A 24,248-nucleotide genomic window follows, 5' to 3' on the forward strand; every position below is an offset into this window, starting at 1 on the left:
TGTAGGAAACTGTCTGTGTTACCTATTGCAACCAATCCCAGATTTCATTTTACTGGTTGCTATAGACAAAGACTGTTCGGGCATGCTGGGGGTTGTAGTTTTATAACGGGTGGAGACCACACTGCCCTATGTCTTCCATAAAGTGACTACACTGGCTCCTAGTTCATTGTATACAACGACTGCTTTCCTTTCTCATTCTATTTAGCGCTGAACAAGCTGCTGTAAAGAGCAGTAAAGCGAGCGAGCACAGCATGTCCCGCACATGTCAAAAAGCAAACCCACCTCCATTTGAGTGTACTAAGGTGGCGTCCGCGACATGCCGGAAGTCTAGTCACTGCTTGGGGTGAGCTCCCATCACGACGGCGGAAGTGGCGGTACCGCAGGGAGAAGCAGCATTGGACGGCTTCCCCGGCGTGGGGACCGGGCTGTGATCTGCATGTGAAGGGATCCCTGGAGCAGAGAGCTCGGGTAATGGACGCAACGTGAGTTCTAGGGATCGGGGGTGAGGGCACCATGATGCCATTGCCATAGAGCACGATGGGTCCTGTCATCCTGGGGCCGGCACATAGGAGTGGGGCGACGCTCCCCTCCCTGGCATTGTCCTGCCCACCACAAGAGCTGGCATTTCACCCATTACAGATGGCACATGTCCTCCACCTGCTCTCTTCATACACCGCACAGATATAAGGGGCTCATGCACCAGTATGGCTGTTGGGTTCATATTACTGTTGGTCTGGGCACATAATGCCCAATGCAGGCTTCACTATGGCACAATCTATTATTAGTGACCCACTCTATGTCACCAGGTGTTTCAGAAAACGCCTTGATCTTCTGTAATATCAGTCCATGAGGAAAAGAAAATATCGCCACTCACCAATTCTGCTTGCAAGTCTTCTATATTGAAGCATACTTACATAAAGGGTACAGAAGAGAAGGGTAGTGGGGGGATAGTGAATGGCGACCGAGCTCCTGTTTCGCACGCTTGGCGTCTTCTGTAATATAGCTTGGGTGTCAATATTTTATGATTACTTTGTTATGTTTGGTGCAGGGCCAATGGGCATGGGGTCCGCCACTGGTAAGTAATTCCTGATCCTGTTTATCGGTGTGAACAGATGGCACATAGCCCTGAAATATGTGGTTCTCCTTGCCATGAATGCCCTGTCTAGGTCAGTACAGCCTCACTCCATCTTAGGTGTGTAAGGGCAAAGATCTGGCCATGCCCAATAAATAAATGCCAGGGGATCCTGCAGTAATCCAAAGCCCCAATGCAACACCTGTCTACCATGAAGCACTGCACCATTAACTCTTCACCCTTGGTATCCCGGCCTTCTGGCTAGGATCAAGGAAATCTTTTTACAGATCCAGCCGGACGACCAGGTGGTATACAGTGGTCCCTCAACATATGATGGTAATCGGTTCCAGATGGAACATCGTTTGTTGAAACCATCGTATGTTGAGGGATCTGTGCAATGTAAAGTATAGGACAGTGGTCTACAACCTGCAGACCTCCAGATGTTGCAAAACTACAACTCCCTGCATGCCCGGACAGCCGTTGGCTGTCCGGGCATGCTGGGAGTTGTAGTTTTGCAACATCTGGAGGTCCGCAAGTTGAAGACCACTGGTATTGGAGGTTATACTCAGGTGTCCCCACCACTCCGGACATCACCGCTCGTCATTGCTGCCCTGGATGTCGCCTTCCATCGCTGTCGCCGCGTCCCAGACGCTTTGGCAAGGCCTCTGCTTCCCCGGCATCCTCGTTCTCCGTCGCCACGCCACTCCCATTGGATGACGGGGCAGCATGCGCAGCGACGTGATGATGACTATGGAAAGCGCCGACGATGCAGGGGATCCCGAAGAGGACGCGCCTGAGGACAGGTAAGTGATGGTCAGCGGACCACACGGGGCACCGTAAACGGCTATCCGGTGGCAGCTGAAGCAGTCTGCGCTGCCGGATAGCCGTTCATGCGATGGCCCCGACATACAAAAGCATCGAATGTTGATGCTGCCTTCAACATGCGATGGCCTCTGAGAGGCCATCGTATGTTGAAATGATCGTATGTCGGGGCCGTCATAGGTCGGGTGGGTCACTGTATCTGCATTCATCCACTTATTTTTTTTATTTTATTTTTTGTTTCTCACTGTGACACTTTTACATGTATGTTTTGTACACAGGATTTGTCAGGGTGTGGTAGCCCTTCTGGGTGTCCCCCCTGGCGGGCTAAGGGAGGTGTGTGTGGCCATCAGGTTCCTCACCTCCCTGCAAATCCCTGGCATCTTGGCTTCGGTCGACATGCCATCCATATACGGCTTCTAGGCTGGTACCTTGGTTAACGCCTAGGTTGAAGCTAGGTGCATTTGTGGCCCCTTAATATCTTCGGCAAAAAGGGACATCAAACCTGGATCCTTGCAGGTGCCTTTTGGCCCGGAGGTGAAGGGTAGGTTTGTTGGGGGGGCCTCTCTCCTGTCGGAGAAGGGCTTAGCGATAGACCGCATCCTTTGTGCACGTTTTGTAGTGTGACACATTTGCACTTTTTCTTGCACATTGGGTGATAGAGAGCACTTGCCTCGGCTCTTTAAAAACTAAAACCCTGTCTACCATTTACCATTCATAATACTGGTGTCATCTGATGGTGCTTAGGCGGATCTGCTACCTCCTATAGTTATGCACTTGGCAGAAGTATAGCTGGAGGTTCAGGGTCCCAGTGCAAAAACTCGCCTAGTGCCCCTCTTCCCCCTATTTATTGTCTTAGGCCGAGTTTACTCAGTGGAAAAATAAGCTGCATTTTTTATTTTACATATAGAATGTTGTCCACAATTGGTGAAAAAACAGGCAGCTTCCCGGCCTTATAGAGGTATCTCATACACATACTGGATTTGGAAAGTATTCAGACTCAACTCACACAGCCATGTCTTTATAAGATCTCACAGCTGACAATGCATATCATAGCAAAATACAAGCCATGAGGTGGAAAGAACTGCCTGTAGAGCTCAGAGACAGGATTGTGTGGAGGCACAGATCTGGAGAAGAATTTCCTTTACACTGAGTTCCCACGTGCACAGTGCAGCAGCAAATATAGCTGACAGATTCCCTTTATATTTTTAACTGTACATATACTGCATTGTACATTTTAAACTTTTTGCTGGTGAACAGCATTGATGACATGGGGGGGGGGGGGGGAGATTTATCAAAACCTGTGCAGAGGAAAAGTTGACCATAGTAACCAATCAGATCTCCTTTCCGAGCCCTCTTTAAAAATTAAAGAAGCTATCTGGTTGCTATGGGCAACTGGTTGACTTGCACAGGTTTTAATAAATCTCCCCATTGTTGTTTTTTCTTGGAAAAGCGATGTGTAACAGCATCAAACAGTACATTCACACGTACATATTTTGCTGCAGATATTCCGCAGCTGATTTTGATACCCATTGGGAGGAGAGTTATCAAAACTTGTGTAGAGGAAAAGTTGCCCATAGCAACCAGACTGCTACTGTAATTTTTAACCTCTTAAGGACGCAGGGCGTACCTGTACTAGGGATCGACCGATTATCGGATTGGCCGATATTATCGGCCGATATTCACGATTTTGGACATTATCGGTATCGGCAATTACCTTGCCGTTATGCCGATAATGCCCCGGCCAGAGACAGCTGCCGCTGCCCCATTGCCTCCCCCATCCCCGGTTTTATAATTACCTGTTCCCGGGGTCTGTGCTACTTCTGGTTCCTGCGGCGTGCTGCGCTGCGCAATGACGAGTGAGGTCCTCAATGTGACATCACCGTCAGTGCGCACAGTGACATCTCAGGATGCTGCCGGAGCCAGAAATAGCGCAGACCCCGGGAACAGGTAAGGGGGAGAGAAGCAGGTGGCTGCGGCGGTCTCTGGCCCCGCAAAAGCTGCTGCAGTTCATTGATTTAAAGTGCCCGCTTTAAATCATTAATCTGCAGCAGCTTCTGTAGGGGGGGGGGGGGATAGCCGATAACTTATACCTATATTCCGGTATAAGTTATCGGCTATAGGCCTGAAAGTCACAGATTATCGGTATCGGCCCTAACAAATCAATATCGGTCGATCCCTAACCTGTGCCCGGTATTTAAAACGGGGTCATGCCGTGACCACGTGTCATACCGGGTCAGTCCCGGCGGCTTATAGCCGGGACCCTGAGCTAATAGCACGCGGCACAGATCGTTGTGCCGCATATTAACCCTTCAGACGCGGCGATCAGTTTTACAGCCGATGAGACCTAATGTCCCTCTCCATTTCCTTTCCCTTTTCTCCCTATTCCTGACCACCTTCTTTTTCTTTCTATGTGTTTTCTCTTGGTTCTACCCTTTTGTTTCTCGTCGGCCCCTTGGCTCCCCCCCCCCCCCCTCCTTCCCTTTTCCCCTGTTTTTTGTTTTATGTTTTTGTATATTGAATATGGCAGTATTGCCGCAATGTGCGGCGATTGTCTTATAGGCTTATTCTCATTTGTGGGATTGCTATCCCTATAACAGGGGTGTGGAAATTTAAAAAAAAACTACTTGTCCAAGGGACTAAAGCGGAACACAATCTACTTGTCCCTCAAGAAAATCCACTTGTCCTGGTAGATGAAATAATTTCCACCAAAATAGTCTGATCCCCCCCCACTAGACCACCAGGGATGGATATAAGATTCCGTTAGACACTGCTGACAGCGGTGATCTAATGGTTTAATAGGAGATCGCAGTATGCCAGGATATTAGAGGCGGGAGAGCTGTAGCTCCTCTTACACTCGAGGTAAGCCCAGAAAAGTCTAGATGTAACTTTTTGATCACCTTATAAAAAATTTCTCATATGAAGTGACCAAAAATGAACAATTCTGGACTATTCTTTACATTTACACCGTTCCCCGTACGGTTTAATTAACATCATATTTTAATAGTCTGGACATTTCCACATGCAGCGATACCACTTATGTTTATTTTTGTACATTATTTTTATTTAAAGAAAATTGGAAACTTTTATTAGTAAAGGGGCTTATTCACATGTATACGCACTTTTAAAAATATTTTAATCACTATTTTTCAGTCTCAATAGGGACTTATGTGTTACTGGGGGGGGGGGGTTCTGCTTCTCCAGTTTATGTGCTGCATTTTGTGTCAGAAAATGCTGGAAGTTGCATTTAGTTACTAGATAACTACAACTCCCAGCACGCCCTGATACAGTCAATGGTTGTGTGGGTGTTGCAGCATGTTGCACTGTATAGTAGTACAGTTAAGGTTATTGTGTAACATGCTGGGAGTTGTAGTTTTGGTTTGTGTCAGCTGCAGAGACATAGGCTGTGTCAAGGAATACTGGGAATTACAGTTAGTAACTACAAGACCCAGCATGCCCTGATACAGCCTATGGCTCTGCAGCTGACCCGAACCAAAACTACAACTCCCAGCATGTTGCACTATAGTTCTACAGTTTAGGTTATGGTCCAACATGCTGGGAGTTGTAGTTTTGGTTCGGGCGTGTTTGCATATATCCGTGGGGCTCTTGGTTGTCGGGTGAATATGAAGGGGGTGGGATTCTGGGGGTGCAATTTAGTGCAGGTGCCACTAAAAATAAATAAAATTAGATGGCACAACTGCCCTAATGCCCGACGTGACAGTCCGCTCCTATACAAAACATTCATGCATACACATATCATACATACACCAGCCACTTCCCCATATCATACATACACACACCCCCGCCACTGCCCCCCCCCCCCACATCATACATTACATACACTTACACCATAAATATGCACACATCATACATACACCCGCCGCTGCCCACCCCACATCATACATCACATACACACATCACACTTAGACATCATACATACATCATACATTACATACACATCACACATAGACAGACATCATACACACATACACTCACACCATACATATCCACCAGTGTTTCCCATCCAGGGTGCCCCCAGCTGTTGCAAAACTACAACTCCCAGCATGCCCAGGGCATGCTGGGAGTTGTAGTTTTGCAACAGCTGGAGGCACCCTGGTTGGGAAACACTGATATACACCATACATATGCACACATCACATACACACACACACATCACACTTAGACATCATACACACATTATATACACATCACACACAGACATCATACACACATCACACATCATACACACATCACACATTACATACACATCACACACAGACATTATACACACATTATCCATTACATACACATCATACATTACATACACATCACACACATCACATATACACTCACACCATACATATCCACCAGTGTTTCCCAACCAGGGTGCCTCCAGCTGTTGCAAAAATACAACTCCCAGTATGTCCAGGGCATGCTGGGAGTTGTAGTTTTGCAACAGGCACCCTGGTTGGGAAACACTGATATACACCATACATATGCACACATCATACATACACCTGCCGCTGCCCCCCCATCATACATTACATACACACATCACTCATACACTCACACCATACATATACAACCACCCTTCCTGCCGCCGCCTGCATTCTTGGTCTCCTCACCGGAGCCGCCATGAGTGGACATCAGAGCTGTAGTCACCGCCGGTGTGAGGTGAGATTTCCGTCCTCCCCCTCCCCCCTGCTCTGTGTTTTCCCCGTGCAAACTAGCAACCACCCCTGCTGTGTCTTCTGAGCTCCGTCCATCCTCCGGGAGGGGAGATAAGGGGGCTCTGCAGTCAGCTGGAGGCCGCCGCCCCTCCATACACCCTGAGGCCGGTGTGAGGTGTAGACTTCCATAGGCTCCTGCGCCTCACACCGACATTAAAGAAAAATAAGGGGGAAGTCTGTCTGTCCCTGCTCGCCCGATACAGGGCTAAATCTATGAACAATTCACCTGCCCGGCGCCCAAAACTACTTGTCCCGGGCGTCGGGCGATAGAATTTCCACATCCCTGCTATAAGGTTGTCTGGTTTGTTCTTTGAATTACTGAAACAAAAATTCTTCAATAAAAATTTACAGTTGAAGATAAAAAAGTTGATTGCAACGTTTAAAACGAAAGTAAAAGTTTCCCGGCAGCTCAGTCGAGTTGATCGGGACTATTGCAATAAAATTGCGATGTCCCGATCAGCTGGGATGCGAGCGGAGGCCACCTTACCTTGCTCCGTCGCATCCGATCAGTGTTTGTTTGCTCCAAGCCTGATCCACAGGCTTGAGCAATCAACCCCCTATGACGCTGATCCATGCAAAGCTCAGGGTAAAAGATCAGTGTGTGCAGTGTTATAGCCCCCTATGGGAGCTATAAGACTGCAAAAAAAAAAGTTAATAAAGGTTATTTAACCCCTCCCCTAATAAAAGGTTTAATCACCCCCCCTTTTCCCATAAAAAAAAACTGTGTAAATAAAAATAAACATATGTGGTATCGCCACGTGTGGAAATGTCCGATCTATAAACATATATTTATAGTTAATTAAATGGCACGGTCAATGGCGTACGAAATTCCAAAGTCCAAAATAGTGTATTTTTGGTCACTTTTTACATCATGAAAAAATGAATAAAAAGCTATCAAAAGGTCCGATTAATACAAAAATGGTACCGATAAAAACAGGGAGCATAAAATGAGCCCTCATACCGGCCCGTAAGCGGAAAAATGAAAGTTATAGGGGTCAGAAGATGACAATTTTGAACATATACATTTTCCTGCATGTAATTGATTTTTTTTGAGAAGTACGACAAAATCAAACCTATATAAGTAGGATATCATTTTAATCTTTCTTTTTTTTACCGAAAAATGCACTACGTAGAAACAGAAGCCCCCAAAAGTTACAGTGAATTTTTTCTTCAATTTTGTTGCGCAATGAATTTTCCATTTCGCCGTGGATTTTTTGGTAAAATGACTGTCACTGCAAAGTAGAATTGGTGGCGCAAGAAATAAGTCATCATATGGAATATTATGTGCAAAATTGAAAGTGTTATGATTTCTAGAAGGTGATGAGGAAAAAATGAAAATGGAAAAATGCTGAGTCCTTAAGGGGTTAAGAAGCCCTTTTAAAAATGATTGTTTACTATGGGCAACTGGTGAACTTTTCCTCTGCACAGGATTTGATAAATCTCCCCCATTGACTTTATGGGCATCAAAATACACACGTGTGAATGTACCATAATGGTAGGTACATGGGTTCAGAAACGCTGCAGATGTCGCTCCAACTGGAAATATAAAGGAACTTGTTATAGTTCCCCTTTCCAGTTGGATCCATTCCTGCCTCCGGCACATTTTTCTACTGCAGAAAATCTGCAACATTTATTCCTACCCTAAGGGTGTGTTCACACGTGGGTATTTTTGCTGCAGATTATTTGCTTCAGCAGATTTTTCTGCCCATTGAAGTCAATAGGCAGCAAAATCTGCAGCAAAAATACGCACGTGCAGCAAAAATACGCACGTGTGAATGCACCCTAAGGGTACATTCACACGTACTGATCCGCCAACAATGGACCCTACATTGTGCCTCCAGTTGTGCATGCTCGTAGCAGCAATCCGCCACTATGAGCAGACAAGCTGCGATGTGTGAGTCGCCGCGCGGCTGCTCTCGGCCTGGCTCGGGGAGCAATGGCGTAGCGGTGGCGTAGTGTGCGAGTATACTCACACTAGGGTCCATCGTCGGCAGATCCACAGCGTAAAATAAGCTGCAGATCCGTCCATGTGAACGTACCCTAATGTTTGGTTTACACAGTATTTTGGTTGGTGAGTTGTTTAAAAGCACAGAAAAAGGTGCAAAGCTTTCCATTATTGTAGCTCTCTGGTGTGAGATCTAAACTTTGACTTAAAAAAAACTGCATCAGCTTTTTGTGAGAAAACAAAACGCTTTTTTTTATTTATTTATTTATTTTTTTGCTGCAGCATTTTTCTTGATAAAATTTTTCAGTTGCATTCTGTAAATTTGTGACAATTTGTAATTGTGACATAATTCATATTAGAAATCGTGTGATTCAAAGAGGAATCATGATCTATGGATAAGTTACAGGAGATACGCCCCCAAAATGTGGGAACTAAAAAACATTGGAAAAAAAAATGCCAGAAATAAAATGCTTGTTACATAAAATACACTTCTATCTTTTACACAACTGTCTGGTGCAGTAAATGATATACATTTTATTCCTTATATCTCGCAGCTGTGTGAACAGGGCCCTAAAACAGTTTTTCTATTAAATTCTCTTTCCAGGGTCTTGGAGATGGCGAGCACAGCAACTGAAAATTCAGAGTCTGTACAAGATTGTAAAGCAGATTCAAGAATTCCCAAAGTGGATGGCGATTATCCACTAAAAGTACTTTACTGTGGAGGCAAGTATTTCTATATACCATATATACTCGAGTATAAGTCGAGTTTTTCAGCACCTTTTTCATGCCGAAAACCTCCCCCTCGGCTTATACTCGAGTGAAGAGGAAAAATAAAAATAAAAAATCGCAGGCATACCGATGGGGGTGGCGAGGGGGATGGGCCGGGCCGTCCATTGTTGCCCATCTATGCTGCAGAGACTGTCCGACTTCCAGTGGGGAGGGTGAGCCGATCGGGGCCGTCCATCTTGACCAGGAGGCCCTCCGCTCCGGGCCAGCCCTGGACTAGTGGCGCTGCATTGACCCCACCGTGTGGGACGTCTGTGTGCAGCAGATGTACGTGACGTCAGGGGCGTCCCTGCACGGCGGCATCAATGCAGCGTCACTAGTCCGGGGCCAGCCCGCAGTGGAGAAGAGGGCCTCTCGGTTAAGATGGATGGCCCGAACCAGCTCACCCTCCCCACTAGAAGTCGGACGGCCCTGCATCGACATTGGACGGCTGCTAGGGAAGGACCGACAGAGCTGCAACTGGGGAGGTGAGTAGAGAACAAGAGAGGGGGGTCTGGATGATGACAGGGGGATATGAGGGGGATCTGGATAATGATATGGGGGGCAAGGGGGATCTGTATGATGGGGGGGATGAGGGGGGGGGTCTGGATAATGACAGGAGGGATATGGGGGGGGGGGGGGGGAGTTCAGGATGATGACAGAGGAAGGCGGGATGATGACGGGGGGGAATGATGAATTTTCCACCCTAGGCGTATACTCGAGTCAATAGGTTTTCCTGGGTTTTTGGTGTGAAATTAGGGGCCTCGGCTTATATTCTGAACGGCTAAATACTCGAGTATATACGGTAGCTTTAAAAAAAAAAAAAAAAAAAAAAAAAAAAAATTCGAACATGAATGGCCCAGCTGCTTCTGTAAAAGGTATTACCCAAAATCTACTACGGTCTTAGCTTTACAAATTAAAGTGGTACTCCACCCCTAGATATCTTATTCCAAAGGATAGGGGATAAGATATCTGATTTGCTCCGTGCCTCATGACTGCATTGAGTGGGCGGGGCGGGATGGCATGGGGAGGGGGGGGGGGGTGTCCTGAAGACACGTTCTTCTGGTCCCTGCATCGCCATTCATCAGGCACGGAGCAAAGTTCTCCATTCACCGGATGACAGGGTGCTGAAGGAGAGATTGCGGGGGTTCCCAGCGGCGGGACCCCATGCGATCAGACATCTTATCCCCTATCCTTTGGATAGGGGATAAGATATCTAGGGGTGGAGTACACCTTTAGTGGATGGGCTGGTAGCTATATTTTACCTGCACTATTTGACTCGTAGCCCTATTTCTGTCCATTACCACCAATGATGTCTGTCTTGTCTCTGGTTTGTACATGCCATCCTGTATTGTACCGGCTTTACAGATACATTGTTTGTTTTATTATTATTTGTCTCTTATTATTATTTTTGTCAATCATTTGTTCTTGATACCAATTGAATAGCTGCATAGACTAACACTTTGTTATTGTTTGTCCTACAGTTTGTTCACTGCCAACAGAGGTAAGATGCGCTTTGTACTTAAAACTGGGGATATTTATCAATAGGTTTACGTCTGCTTTTGGCCAAAAAAAAAAAAATAGAAAATCAGTACAATTTTAACCATACCAAAAAAAAAAAAATTCTTAGGTTTTACTACATTTGCATAATAAAATACCTTTAAAACACCCTTTGATTTTTGTGTTGCCACATTCTTAGATCCCAAAGAGAGAAGGCTAGCAATGATGTTACTGTGCACACCACCAAATAATGAAAAAAATAACATCGTGTATTAAACACACAGAGAACAGACAATTAAAAACTCTATACAATATCAGAGTTGAGGGTAGAAATAAACATGCAGGTTCTCTTACTGGGTGGTTTAAGGATTTTTGTAGTATGGGCTTATTTAACCCATTGCCATCCGTTTGTTTGTTAGTTTTCAGTCTTATTTTTGCACTTTGTTTATAGATATGTGTATGTGCACTTTCAGTATTACAGATAGTACAGTGACATTGTTTATGTATTAGCAGATATGTATGGCAGATATACACACATTTTCTACATTCATTGGAACTAGTTATTTGTGATTTCAGGAACAGTTTTGTCTATTGAACATACCCACAAGTGTTGAGTGTAGTAGGTGTTTATGTACCCTCCACTCTGATAAGTTTAGAGTTTTTAACTGATTTTAATTCTGTTCTTTCATTATTTGGTCGTGTGCATAGTAACATATTTGCTATCCTTATAGAGGGTGATCACATGTAGACAAGTTCCTGGCTTTTCCAGACCAGATTTCCTGTGACAAATTTTCAGCCCCCCATGCATTATGTATAGTGCCATTTTCTTTGAGAAGACCACCTCTGTAAAAGACCACTTTTTAATGCAATTTTGGGTAGCCTTCTCAAAGAGGTTTCATTGTACATATTATTGATTATACCTTAAAAGCGGTGGCAGATGCCCATAAAGGTGTTGTCTGGGGATCTGGAAACTTCTTACCCTTTGCCAACACAGAGGTGTAGGAATTGTAATAAGTGCGACACTGGACAACACTATAACTACTCAGTGACTGCCAATATTGCAGCCACTATTGGGCCTTTTTCTGGTGTAATTGGAGTAAGGTGGTGCAGGGCTCCTGCTCTACCAAGACCAAAAAAAAAAAACTCTGATCCTGATGAATTAACCACTTACCGTATTTTTCGCCGTATAAGACGCACTTTTTCTTCCCCAAAACTGGGGGGGAAAAGTCGGTGCGTCTTATACGGCGAATACATCCCTATCGCGGCGGTCCCTGCGCCCATCAATGGCCGGGACCCGGGGCTAATACAGGACCTCACCGATCATGGTGATGCCCTGTATTAACCCTTCAGACGCGGCGATCAAAGCTGACCGCCGCGTCTGAAGGGAAAGTGACACTAACCCGGCTGTTCAGTCGGGCTGTTCGGGACCGCCGCGATTTCACCGCTGCGGTCCTGAACAGCCCGACTTAATAGCCGGGTTAGTGCTTACAGGACACCGGGAGGGACCTTACCTGCCTCCTCGGTGTCTTCTCCGTTCAGGGATCCCCTGTATGGCCCTCTCCTTCCTCGTCATCACGTCGTCGCGTACGTGCATCAGCGTACGACGTGATGGCGGCGACTGAGAGCGAGGATACCCGGCCGGCAGCAGAGACGTTCCGGAGCGACGGGGACAGGGCGACAGCGATGGAGCGACATCCAGGGCAGCGGTGACTGGTCCGGAGCGGCGGGGAAACGTATTACCTCCTATGCAGTGGTCTTCAATCTGCGGACCTCCAGATGTTGCAAAACTACAACTCCCAGCATGCCCGGACAGCCAACGGCTGTCCGGGCATGCTGGGAGTTGTAGTCTTGCAACATCTGGAGGTCCGCAGGTTGAAGACCACTATTGGGTTCAAAATCTTTATTTTTTTTTTTTATAGATTTTGCACCTATAAATTGGGTGCGTCTTATACGCTGGTGCGTCCTATAGGGCGAAAAATACGGTACATACTGCTGTTAGTTCATAACTGCTGCGTTTAGGGAATCTGTGAGACTGTATCTGTTTTCATGGCAGACGGGGGCAGAAATTAATTAGAAAATTTTTATTTTTCCCATTTTAATAAAAGTTAATAACTCACATGAACCCCAAAATGGTGTTATTAAAATTTAAAAGTTGTCCTGCATAAAACAAGCCCTTATATGGCGATGGGGGAAAGAAAAATGGCTCTTGGAAGGCAGTGCTGATGTTTGGGGATTAAGGCAGTGTTTCAAAACCAGGGTGCCTCCAGCTGTTGGAAAACATCAACTCACAGCACCCCTGGGCAGCCTTTGGTTGTGCAGGCATGCTGAGAGTTGTAGTTTTGCAACAGCTGGAGGCACACTGGTTGGAAAACTCTGGGTTAGAGGAGAACTCCCGACCATAAAAATTTGTCCCCCATAGTGCCGGTAGTAAAAAAAATAAAGACGTACATACCTTCCTCCGCTCCCTCGGTAACCGGCTCCGGTCTCTGCCGCAATCCATTTCCTGGTTGCTGGCGTTGGGATGAATCAGCCAATCACCAGCCGCAGCGCAGTCCAACTCGGCTGGCAATAGGCTGAGCGGCAGTGTGAGAACGCTTCAGGACACAAAATCCTTCACTACACCGGCGTCTGCGGCCTGGGCCGAAAACGTCACACTGCCGCTCAGCCTATCGCCGGCCGAGTCGGACTGCGCTGCGGCTGGTGATTGGCTTATTCATCTGACCACCGGCAACCAGGAAGTGGATTGTGGCGGAGACCGGAGCCGATTACCAGAGGCCCCGGGGGAGCGGGGGAAGGTATGTACATCTTTATTTTTTTACTGCCGCACTATGGGGGACAATTTTTATGGTCTGGAGTTCTCCTTTAAGGCCTAAAATAGGCTGGTCACTTGAGGAGGAACAATATTAGTAATGATATTGGGTATAAAATGTACTTGCAGGCCTCACTTACACCTTGGTATATTTTTTTTTTCAGTACTGTGAATATATGCCAGATGTGACAAAATGCAGACAGTGGCTAGAGAAGAATTTCCCAAATGAATTTGCTAAGCTTACATTAGGTAAGTGAAAATAGTTTACTTTTCTTAGTCTAGTTTCACAGGGTTGAATCGGTTTTAGCTTCCTGCTGTGGATTGTGGAAAATCCACAGAAAATAACTTATTTTTATTGTATTTTTACAGATGTAGTTCACATGCTGCAGATTTATATTTGATTTGTTGCAGATTTGCCACTGTGAATTTACATGTGGCTGTTCTTCGGATTTTCCGCAGTACATCTGACGCAAGCTCATCCCATGTTCATTTCTGTATAGTCAATTTCATTGGCAAATTAAACATGATGGGAAATCTGCCTGTGACACAGAGCTAAATGTTTGTACTGCTGCTTTCTTATGGCTGCTGAATGGTGACTTGCATTGTAAAAAGAGTCAGAAGACCCTTCCTCTACTTATCTCCCCGTGGATAATACCCTATAAGTATTTGGACTGTCCATTTATTTATTTTTTTTCTGTGACTATATTTTTCAATAGATGTTTCTGTCAAAAGTACTTACTAAAAGACTATATACATCAGAATATCTTTTTGAAGGTATTCGGATATAAATCCCTGACGTGCAAAAGGAAACGTGATGATATGAAAAGAAAAAAAAAAACTCCTTTAAGTTCTTATTGCCAGGTACTTACGACTTTCAATTCTTTTTTAAAGGAAATGCTCCGAGACAAGAAACTACTGGTGAGGGATCAGGTCCAGTAGGTGAAGAGGAGGAGAAGAAAAAACAAAAAAGAGGTAATGCACAAAAAGGTTTATGCATTAAAAGAAGTATTTATTGTGAAAATGCTTTAATCTATATAGTGTGAGCACACCTGAACCTTTTCGTGGAAGATATCATTCATATTCTGTAAGTCACATACATGACTGAAAATCTTGATGGACTAGTGTTAAACAGGACCCTGTAGCTTCTCCTTATGGAGTCATAATACACTGCTCAAAAAATAAAGGGAACACGAAGATAACACGTCCTAGATCTGAATGAATGATGTAATCGTATAAAATACTTTCGTCCTTACATATTTGAATGAGTGGACAAAAAAATCAAACAAAAATTATCACTGGAAATCAAATTTATCAACCCATGGAGGTCTGGATATAGAGTCACACTCAAAATCAAAGTGGTAAACCCCACTACAGGCTGATCCAACTTTGATGTAATGTCCTTAAAACAAGTCAAAATGAGGCTCAGTAGTGTGTGCGGCCTCCACGTGCCCGTATGACGTCAATACAATGCCTGGGCATGCTACTGATGAGGTGGCGGACAGCTCCTGGACAGTCTGTGGTGCAATGTGGCGTTGGTGGATGGAGCGAGACACGATGTCCCAGATGTGCTCCATCAGATTCAGGTCTGGGGAATGGGCGGGCCAGTCCATAGCATCAATGCCTTCCTCTTGCAGGAACTACTGACACACTCCAGCCACATGAGGTCTAGCATTGTTTTGCATTAGCAGGAACCCAGGGCCAACCGCACCAGGATATGGTCTCACACAAGAGGTCAGAGGATCTCATTTCGATACCTAATGGCAGTCGGGCTACCTCTGGCAAGCACATGGAGGGCTGTGCAGCCCCCCAAAGAAATGCCACCCCACACCATTACTGACCCACCACCAAACCGGTCATGCTGGAGGATGTTGCAGGCAGCAGAACGTTCTCCACGGCGCCTCGAGACTCTCGCATGTGCTCAGTGTGAACTTGCTGTCTTCTGGGAAGAGCACAGGGTGCCAGTGGCTAATTTGCCAATTTTGGTGTTCTCTTGCAAATGCCAAATGTCCTGCACGGTGTTGGGCTGTAAGCACAACCCCCACCTGTGGATGTCAGGCCCTCATACCACCGTCATGGAGTCTGTTTCTGACAGTTTGAGTGGGCACGTGCACATTTTTGGCCTGCTGGAGGTTATTTTTCAGGGCTCTGGCAGTGCGCCTCTGCTCCTCCTGCTCCTTCTTCCACAAAGGTGGAGGTAGCGGTCCTGCTGCTGGGTTGTTGCCCTCCTACAGCATGTGAAATTGATTGTCAATCAGTGTTGCTTCCTGAGTGGACAGTGTGATTTCACAGAAGTGTGATTGACTTGGAGTTGCATTGTATTGTTTAAGTGTTCCCTTAATTTTTTTTTTGAGCAGTGTATGTACAGTAAGATTAAATGGTATGTCAAGTGATCTGATTGAATTAGTTTATTTGTTCTAGTATATGTTTGTAACACAAAAATTGGAAGAATTAGGAGTTTTCAAGGGGTTTGGCCACCAAAGACACTGATTCTCTATCTGCGGGTTATGGGATGGGTATTTGATCATTTGGGGTCTGTACGCTGGGACCCCCTCTGATCATGTGTACAGGGAATCATTGGTTCCCTTGGTTAATTGAGGCAGCAGTTTAAAATTTGTGACATCACTCTGTTCAACTCTAAAGGCAGGACAAAGATAGCCGGATGCTGTACTTGGCTATCTTCAGCCAGCCCATAGAGTTGAATGGAGCAGCAGTGCAAATAACCAACAGCTACTCCATTGAACTGGGGGACCACCGGGCCCCCTATTCATATCTGTTGGAGTACTACTGGTCATACCCCACCAATCAGACACTCATCCTTTATCCTGCGGAATAGGGCACAATTTGTATTTCTTTGGCAAACTCCACAGAAATCTAAAATGTAAACCAGAAAAGAATAACAAATGCAATCTCACAAACTTTTTTTTTTTTTTTTTTTTCTGTCTGCTTTCGTAGTTTCAAAACTATTTTCTCTACTTCTCCTCTTCCCATAAAATGCTAGTGCACATGAGCCAGGAAGTTAATGGAGGGGGGCTGGGTTTATGCTTTTTGTCAGTACAGTGTGACCATTTTGTTAGGGTATGATCGTGACAGTAACTACTATTGGTCCGGCAAAGATGTTAGAATGTGATGGTGCATGGGTTAAAGCCACCAGACCTCTGGGTATCCCCTACTAATCCCAGCAAGTCACCACATTAACCCTTTGATAAACGTGTCACACCAGAGCTTCCTTAAGAAAGGTGAGCTCCTATATTTAGAGATCAAAGACCAGAGCTGATTAAACATTTAATCTGATAAAGGGTATCGCAGTGCTAGGTATAAAATAAACAAATGATATACAGGTACAAAAAATATATAAAGAGTTTAGCAAGGCAAGTTCAGAAAACAAAAATTAAGTCCTTACGGCATAATGGTATAGCAGTCCTTTTGAGCGAGTCTCCAGCTGTTCTTAGGATGGTCTTGTCAGCTTATGCCACAGGTTTGACCAGGGGTTTGTCCAGCATCTGTTTATACAGTGGTCCCCCAACATACGATGGTAATCCGTTCCAAACGGACCATCATTTGTTGAATCCATTGCATGTTGAGGGATCCGTGCAATGTAAAGTATAGGACAGTGGTCTACAACCTGCGGACCTCCAGATGTTGCAAAACTACAACACCCAGTATGCCCGGACAGCCGTTGGCTGTCCGGGCATGCTGGGTATTGTAGTTTTGCAATATCTAGAGGTCTGCTGGTTGAAGACCACTGTTAGAGGAAGTTGTACTCACCTGTCCCCGCCGCTCCGGACCGTCACCGCTGCCCTGGATGTCGCCGTCCATTGCTGTCGCCGTTTCGCCGAGGTGTCCCCGACGCTCCGGCAAGGCCTCTGCTTCCCAGGCATCGGCGTGCTCCGTCGCCTCCATCACGTTGTTACGCACGCCGCTCCTATTGGATGACTGGACGGCGTGCGCAGCGACGTGATGACGTCGTTGTAGAGCGACGACAATGGAGGGGATCCCGAAGAGGATGCGCCGGAGCCCCGAGGACAGGTAAGAGACATCACCGGAGCTCACGAGGCACCGTAAACGTCTATCCGGTGGCAGCTGAAGCAGTCAGTGCTGCCGGATAGCCATTTATGTGATGGTCCCGACATAAAAAAGTATCGTATGTTGATGCTGCCTTCAACATGCGATGGCCTCTGAGAGGCCATTGCATGTTGAAATTATCGTATGTCTGGGCCATCTTAGGTCGAGGGGTCACTGTATTGGCTTTTTAGGAGGGAAAAACCTTCATCCCCCCCCCCCCTCTTATCCCTCCAGGTGGGGGGGCATTTCTCTTCCTGGACCATTATCTCATTTTGATTTATGATGGCCAGAGTGCCTGTCTTTAAAGGAGGTATAACACAGATAGACAGACCGCCAATAAAATTGGAATACACAAAAACAAATACACAGTCTGAATGAACCCTCGCCCATGTTTTGAATTATACACAAATACAGTTCTAACGCATGTATGATTCTATAATCGGGCCTTGCGCCTGACAGTTACCAGTAGAAGTAACCTACTGCCAGTAGCACACACACTGTACCTCATTGACTGCCAAATGGCAAAGTAGAAGGTCTCCACATATGCTATCATTGTTACATCAACTGGGGTCTAATTCCTGGCACCCCTGCTGATCAGTTGTCTGAAGAAGCAGCAGCACTTGTGCTGGATAATACGTTATGTAATCAAAAGTAATAAGGCACAGCTTTCATATGAATGGATTTATACAACCTTCTTATTGTATTTTTTTTTCAATACATGGAAGGTTAACCGCTGCCTGAAAGTAGACCATGTCGGGAGTACAATGATGTTCAAGCATTGTTATAGATCTGAATAATTGATTTGCACTTTTCTAGGAGGAAGAGGTCAGATTAAACAGAAGAAAAAGACTGTACCTCAAAAGGTAACAATAGCCAAAATCCCTAGGGCGAAGAAGAAATACGTAACAAGGGTATGCGGGCTGGCAACGTTTGGTGAGTTTGACAAAAGTAATGACTTTTCTTCTATGTTTCAATGCAGTTTCTTATGTTGAACATCTTGTTGATTCATGGTGGGGATTTCTGTTTTGCAGAAATTGATCTCAAGGAAGCACAAAGATTCTTTGCTCAGAAATTCTCCTGCGGTGCCTCAGTGACAGGGGAAGATGAAATCATTATTCAGGGAGACTTCACAGACGATATCATTGATGTAATCCAGGAAAAGTGGCCAGAGGTAATCTTCACCAAAAACACACAGCTCCTTGTTACAATGGGTGGATGTGAAAGAAAAGTTCTGAGCATAACATGTATGACCCATATAGAAAGAAATACCTATGTTTCTGTCACTTAGAAGTGAAGTATAATGCCAAACTTGCTTTAGCTTCAAAAACTGCATTTAACCCCTTAGAACGCTGCCTGTTTTTACCTTAATGATCAAGCCCAATTTTTCTAATCTGGCATGTTTCTTTAAGTGGTAATACCTCTGACATGCTTTTACTTAGCAACGCTATTCTGACATATTGTACTTTATATTAGTGGGAAATCTTTGTTGATTTGTGCAGCATCTTTTGTGAAATAAAATATAGGGTTTTATTGGGAGAGGGGCATTTATTTTTATTTATTATTTTTTTTACACTTTTTAAATATAATAAACCTTTTTTATTTATTTTTTTTTTTTTTTTTTTTTCTTATCACTTTTTATAGGTTATACTATGCTGCAGTACATCTGTACTGCAGCACATTATAACTGTTACTACACTGACATGCAGACTGTGCGATCCAGCCTATGGCTGTACTTCACAGGCTGCCATACTAGGCACACAGGAGGTCATCAGCTGGCCTCCTACTGCCATGGCAACCAATGGGATGCTGTGATGCCCCCTCCTGTCAACCCCATATATTCCATTATCAGGAATGAGCATCTATGGGGTTAATGATGCCAAGGCCAGTGTGATCCCGATCTCGTCAGCTGCAGCGGGACACAAGCTGTGATTGACAGCCGGGTCCCGCTGGCAATCTCCTGCATTGCATCACACTGAACAGGATATCGCCAGTACATATGCATACGTCCAGTTGCGCTAACTAGTTAGCAACTGGGATGTATGCATACGTCCTAGGGCGGGAAGAGGTTAAAGCGTGTACCTGTCAGATCCCTAAAAAAAAAAAATATTTGAATATGTTACTCAGTACCTAATCCTGACCATGTACATTTAATTTTTTGTTGCCTATATTTATTATGAAAATACCTCTTTTCAGTGTTAAAAAAAAATCCTCTCAGGGGAAGGGGGCTCATGAAGCCTTGTCAGTCATCTCATGTCAATGACTCATGGACAAGCCTGCTGCTAGACTGGTCAGTGTCCCAGTAGGAATGGGGACCCCTAGTGGTGGGATTCAGAGGCCTCCTTTTTTTTTTTTTTTTGTAAAAAAAATTTTTAAACAACCATATTACAAAAGGTCTTTAAAGGGGTACTACCGTGCTGACAACTTATCCCCTATCTAAAGGATAGGGGATAAGTTGCCTGATTGCGTGGGGTCCTGCCGCTGGGGACCTCTGCGATCTCGCACGCAGCACCCCGCTCTCATCAGGCCCCGGAGCGAACGTAGTATAGTGACGACACGGCTCCGCCCCCGTGTGATGTCACGCTCCACCCCCTCAATGTAAGTCTATGGCAGGGGGCGAGACAGCTGTGCATTGCATCTTTCTGCATTGAGCAGAATTTCCGTGCCGGAAGCATCTGGCACAGATATTCAAATTCCTGTGTCCGCAGAAAGAATAAACATGTCTATTCTTTCTGCCGACTCTGCATGAAAATGCATTGATGTCTATGAGAAGGCACATTTCAAAGCGCATTTCGAGTTCTGCTGGTGCTCCACTGTCAGGGAGATGTCCACACTAAGGTTTTCCATGCGGACATTCCCCCATGTGAACATAGCCTTAGACAGCCATTGGAATACACTGATAATTGTTGGCTGCACCTGGACTTGCCACTAAAATGGCCAGATGACAGGTCAGGTGGGATTTTCTAGCTTTGAAGTGGTTAGTACCTACCAAAAGTGGTCCAACCAGTGGCTCATAGGTGCCAAGGCTCATTGATCTATATTAGGAGCAATGACACAAAGATGTCAGAACACAGTGTATTGCAGCTTGCTATGTATCCACAGAGTGCCCAAGCTGACCCCTATGCACCATCAGTGGAAACATTAACATCTGAGCTGAATTATGAATCTTATTAATCACATTTTGCCCTATATCATTTGGACAGCAAGAGAGGAATTGGCAAATCTGTTCCTCTCCTCAGTTCACTGCATAGCTTAGCCGCAATACTGTAAACCTTTAAATTAGACAGGTTAGAAGTTTTGTCTGCTGTAATTTAAGAAGGCTAAGGCTAACTTTCTTTTAATAGCTCCCAAATTGCCTAAACAGTTTATCTGGCAGTTTGACATCAGCCTTCCATAGGATGATTGTCAGGATTTGTAAAGCAAAAAGCAGGGAAGGCAATCATTTTTTTTTATTAACCCCCTTAAGGGCCAGGCCAATTTTATTTTTGCATTTTCGTCTTTTCCTCCTCGCCTTCTAAAATCCATAACTCTTATATTTTCATCTACAGACCCATATCAGGGCTTGTTTTTTGTATGACCAATTGTACTTTTTTAATGAAACCTCATTTTACCCAAAAATGTATGGCGAACCCAAATAATTATTTTTTTAGGGAGTAAATTTAAATGAAAACCACAATTTTGCACACTTTGGAGGGTTTCATTTTCACACTGTACACATGACGTGTTCTTTTTTTTTTTTATAATTTTTTTTTTTTTTGTGGGTCAATACGATTAAAATGATACCCATGGTTAGATACTTTTCTATGTTTGTACCGCTTAAAAAAAATCTCTAACTTTTTGTACAAAATCAGTTATATAAAATCGCCCTATTTTGACCACCTATAACTTTTTTTCATTTTTCCATATATGGGGTGGTATAAAACTTTTAGATTATTTTTTTTGGGGAATAAGAGGCGACAAAAAAAGCAGCATTTTTGGCCTTTTTTTTTTTTACTTTTACACCGTTCACCGTACGGGATCATTAAGTTTATATTTTGATAGTTTGGACATTTACACACGCAGCTATACCAAATATGTTTTATTAAAAAAATGTTTACGCTTTTTGGGGGTAAAATGGGGGAAAAAGGGGACAATTTTTGTTTTTATTGGGGGAGGGGATTTTTCCCTTTTTTTATTTTTACATTTTTGAACTTTTTTTTTTTTTTTTTACACTTTTTCTGTTCCCATAGGGGACTATCAATAGCAATCACTTGATTGCTAATGCTGTTCAGTGCTATGCATAGGACATAGCACTGATCAGTATTATCAGCTATCTCCTGCTCTGGTCTGCTCGATCTCGGACCAGAACAGAAGACGTCGGGAGACGGCCGGAGGCAGGTGAGGGGACTTCCGGCCGCCATTACAGATGATCGGATCCCCGCTGCGGGCAATACGATCATCTATTTTAACATGCGCATTGCCGCAGATGCAATCGCGGATGTCCGCCATGACCGGCGGGTCCTCCTGCAGTGTATGACGCCAGCACTGCTCCGATTCTCGCGGTCATACACAGGACGTAAATGGTGCACTAAGTACTGCTGTACCAGGACGTACCTTTACGTCTGTGGTCATTAAGAGGTTAAATCTGATCGGCCCAAAAAGTAGATGCAGGGATCTCCATTAGTTTAACTCCTGAGTAGATGGGTGATGTTGAATTTGTAACTATGAGGCTAGGTTCAGACTATGGAATTTCCGCCTGCAATTCCTCCTTAAAATTGCAGGCGGAAATTCCGCTTGCTAAAATGTGTAGTGAATGGTTTTCAGTTCTCAAATTCACACTTCGGAATTTGTGAACGGAAAATCCGCTTGGAAATTTCCGCCTGAAGAATGGCGGTGCTCTTTCTTCAGGCAGAAATCCGCGCGGAACACATTGCAGTCTATTGGAGACTGCAGTGTCCACGCGGTCCTAGCAGACGGAATCTCCGGGCGGAAATTTTCTGCCCGGAGATTCCGTAGTCTGAACCTAGCCTGATGGGGATGAGAAGGAAGTCGCAGCCCTAGATAAGCAAGAGCGTCAGTCTGCCACGTTAACGGGAACCTCATGGTCCATTCCTGCTGAGACGATTTATATACATGTAGTCCAGAAAAGTAAGTCTTCAACTGAGAATGGACAACCTCAATGCTCTTTTAATGCAGGTAATCGGTCCAGTATTTATAGGAGATCTAGGCATAAATTATATAATTAGGTGAAAGAGGACAGCCTTGCCTCGCACCTTGAAGCATTTACAACACTTTTCCGATATTTTTTATTTATTATTAAGAGACAAAATTGGGTCATCCAGTGGGATTTTCTTTTTTATTTTTTTTTGTTTATTTGAAACTATCCCCATCATGTGATATAGATAGATAGATATCTATATCTCTAATAAATCTGTGCTCTACAGTGTCCTGCTCTGGTCCCCAAATGGGATCCTCTTCCTATGCTGCAGTGTGATGCCTGGGCTCTGGAAGCAACTCAACTGGGTGCAGTGTCATATTGCCAATCAGCAATTTGCTGGCCACAGCGATGTCCCATCTTGGCCAGCAATGCAATCAGAGGCAGTATGACACATTGGGCTTGGGTGCTTTCTGGGCCTAGGCATCATTCTGCAGCACAGAAGGAGGATCACATCGGAGGCACTGCAGGAGTACTAGAGGTGAGTACAGGTTTATCTTTTTTTTTATTTTTTTTATTTTTTATAGAACACACCATGGGCATAGTTCTAAATAGTCACCCCCACCCCCCTTCTAAATGATAATGCCTTTTTTTTTTTCTGATTGGCAGGTTGATGATGACAGCATTGATGATCTCGGAGAGGTGAAGAAGTAACATCGTGCCTGTAATGTCCTAGACTATATAGCCAAAGTGTGAGAGGATTCTCAGAGCTTTGTGTGTCCTCGGTCAAACTGTACCACCTTGTTTCACCACTGTAGAATGCTACTTTTTGTTTTTATTATTAAATGCGATACTTAAAGTAACCAGTTCCCTCATGCAAGCGCATGATATGTGTTTAGATTAATAAAAATGGTTTTTGGTCATTATTAACTTGTCTCTTTATTGGGTTGGATCAGATCCATGAATTGCTACTGGGAACCATACTGGTACCCCATACCATCCTTTTTTTAAAAAAATTTTTTTATATATATATTAGCCATGATTTCTATACAAAGAGGTCCCCCTCTTTGTATAGAAATCATGGCTTATATATAAAAAAAAGAGCGGCAGGCTCCACACAAACAAAATGAAAAAGGTGAAAGTTGGCTTGTTGGTTGTAGCCTGCTTTAAAGGGGAACTCTGGCCCTAGACATCTTTTCCCCTATCCATAGTGATAAGATGTCTGATCGCGGGTCCCACTGCTGGGGACCGCCGCAATCTCTCCTGCAGCACCCACTTGTCGTTAGCCTCACAGAGCAAAGATCGCTCCGTATCTGATACAGGGGCCGGAGTATCGTGACATCACAGTTTCGCCCCCTCTTGACATCACGCCCTACCCCCTCAATGCAAGTCTACGGGAGGGGGCCTGGCAACAG

General features: G+C 44.7%; 1 protein-coding gene across 2 annotated transcripts; it reads left to right on the forward strand.

Moving 5' to 3' along the window:
- Positions 1-301: 301 nt before the first annotated feature.
- DENR (density regulated re-initiation and release factor) lies at positions 302-23,759 on the forward strand. Of its 2 annotated transcripts, none has more exons than XM_056535390.1 (8): positions 302-482; positions 9,171-9,289; positions 10,816-10,835; positions 13,805-13,889; positions 14,532-14,612; positions 18,519-18,635; positions 18,734-18,873; positions 23,503-23,759. In XM_056535390.1, exons 1-8 carry the CDS (start codon positions 472-474, stop codon positions 23,545-23,547), a joined length of 618 nt encoding a protein of 205 aa, XP_056391365.1. In that variant the 5' UTR covers positions 302-471; the 3' UTR covers positions 23,548-23,759. The 2 variants fall into 2 exon arrangements, with proteins under 2 accessions (XP_056391365.1, XP_056391374.1); XM_056535399.1 differs by having other exon boundaries at positions 302-468.
- The last annotated feature ends 489 nt before the right edge of the window (positions 23,760-24,248 follow it).

This window comes from Hyla sarda, chromosome 1 (genome assembly GCF_029499605.1).
Source record: "Hyla sarda isolate aHylSar1 chromosome 1, aHylSar1.hap1, whole genome shotgun sequence".
Lineage (NCBI taxonomy): Eukaryota > Metazoa > Chordata > Amphibia > Anura > Hylidae > Hyla > Hyla sarda.

What these genes read in the sequence shown, in the direction of transcription:
- DENR (XM_056535390.1), top strand. An exon ending in AAAAGTACTTTACTGTGGAG is followed by an intron (nt 9,290 to 10,815) that starts GCAAGTATTTCT and finishes TTTGTCCTACAG; the next exon opens with TTTGTTCACTGCCAACAGAG. An exon ending in GAAGAAAAAACAAAAAAGAG is followed by an intron (nt 14,613 to 18,518) that starts GTAATGCACAAA and finishes GCACTTTTCTAG; the next exon opens with GAGGAAGAGGTCAGATTAAA.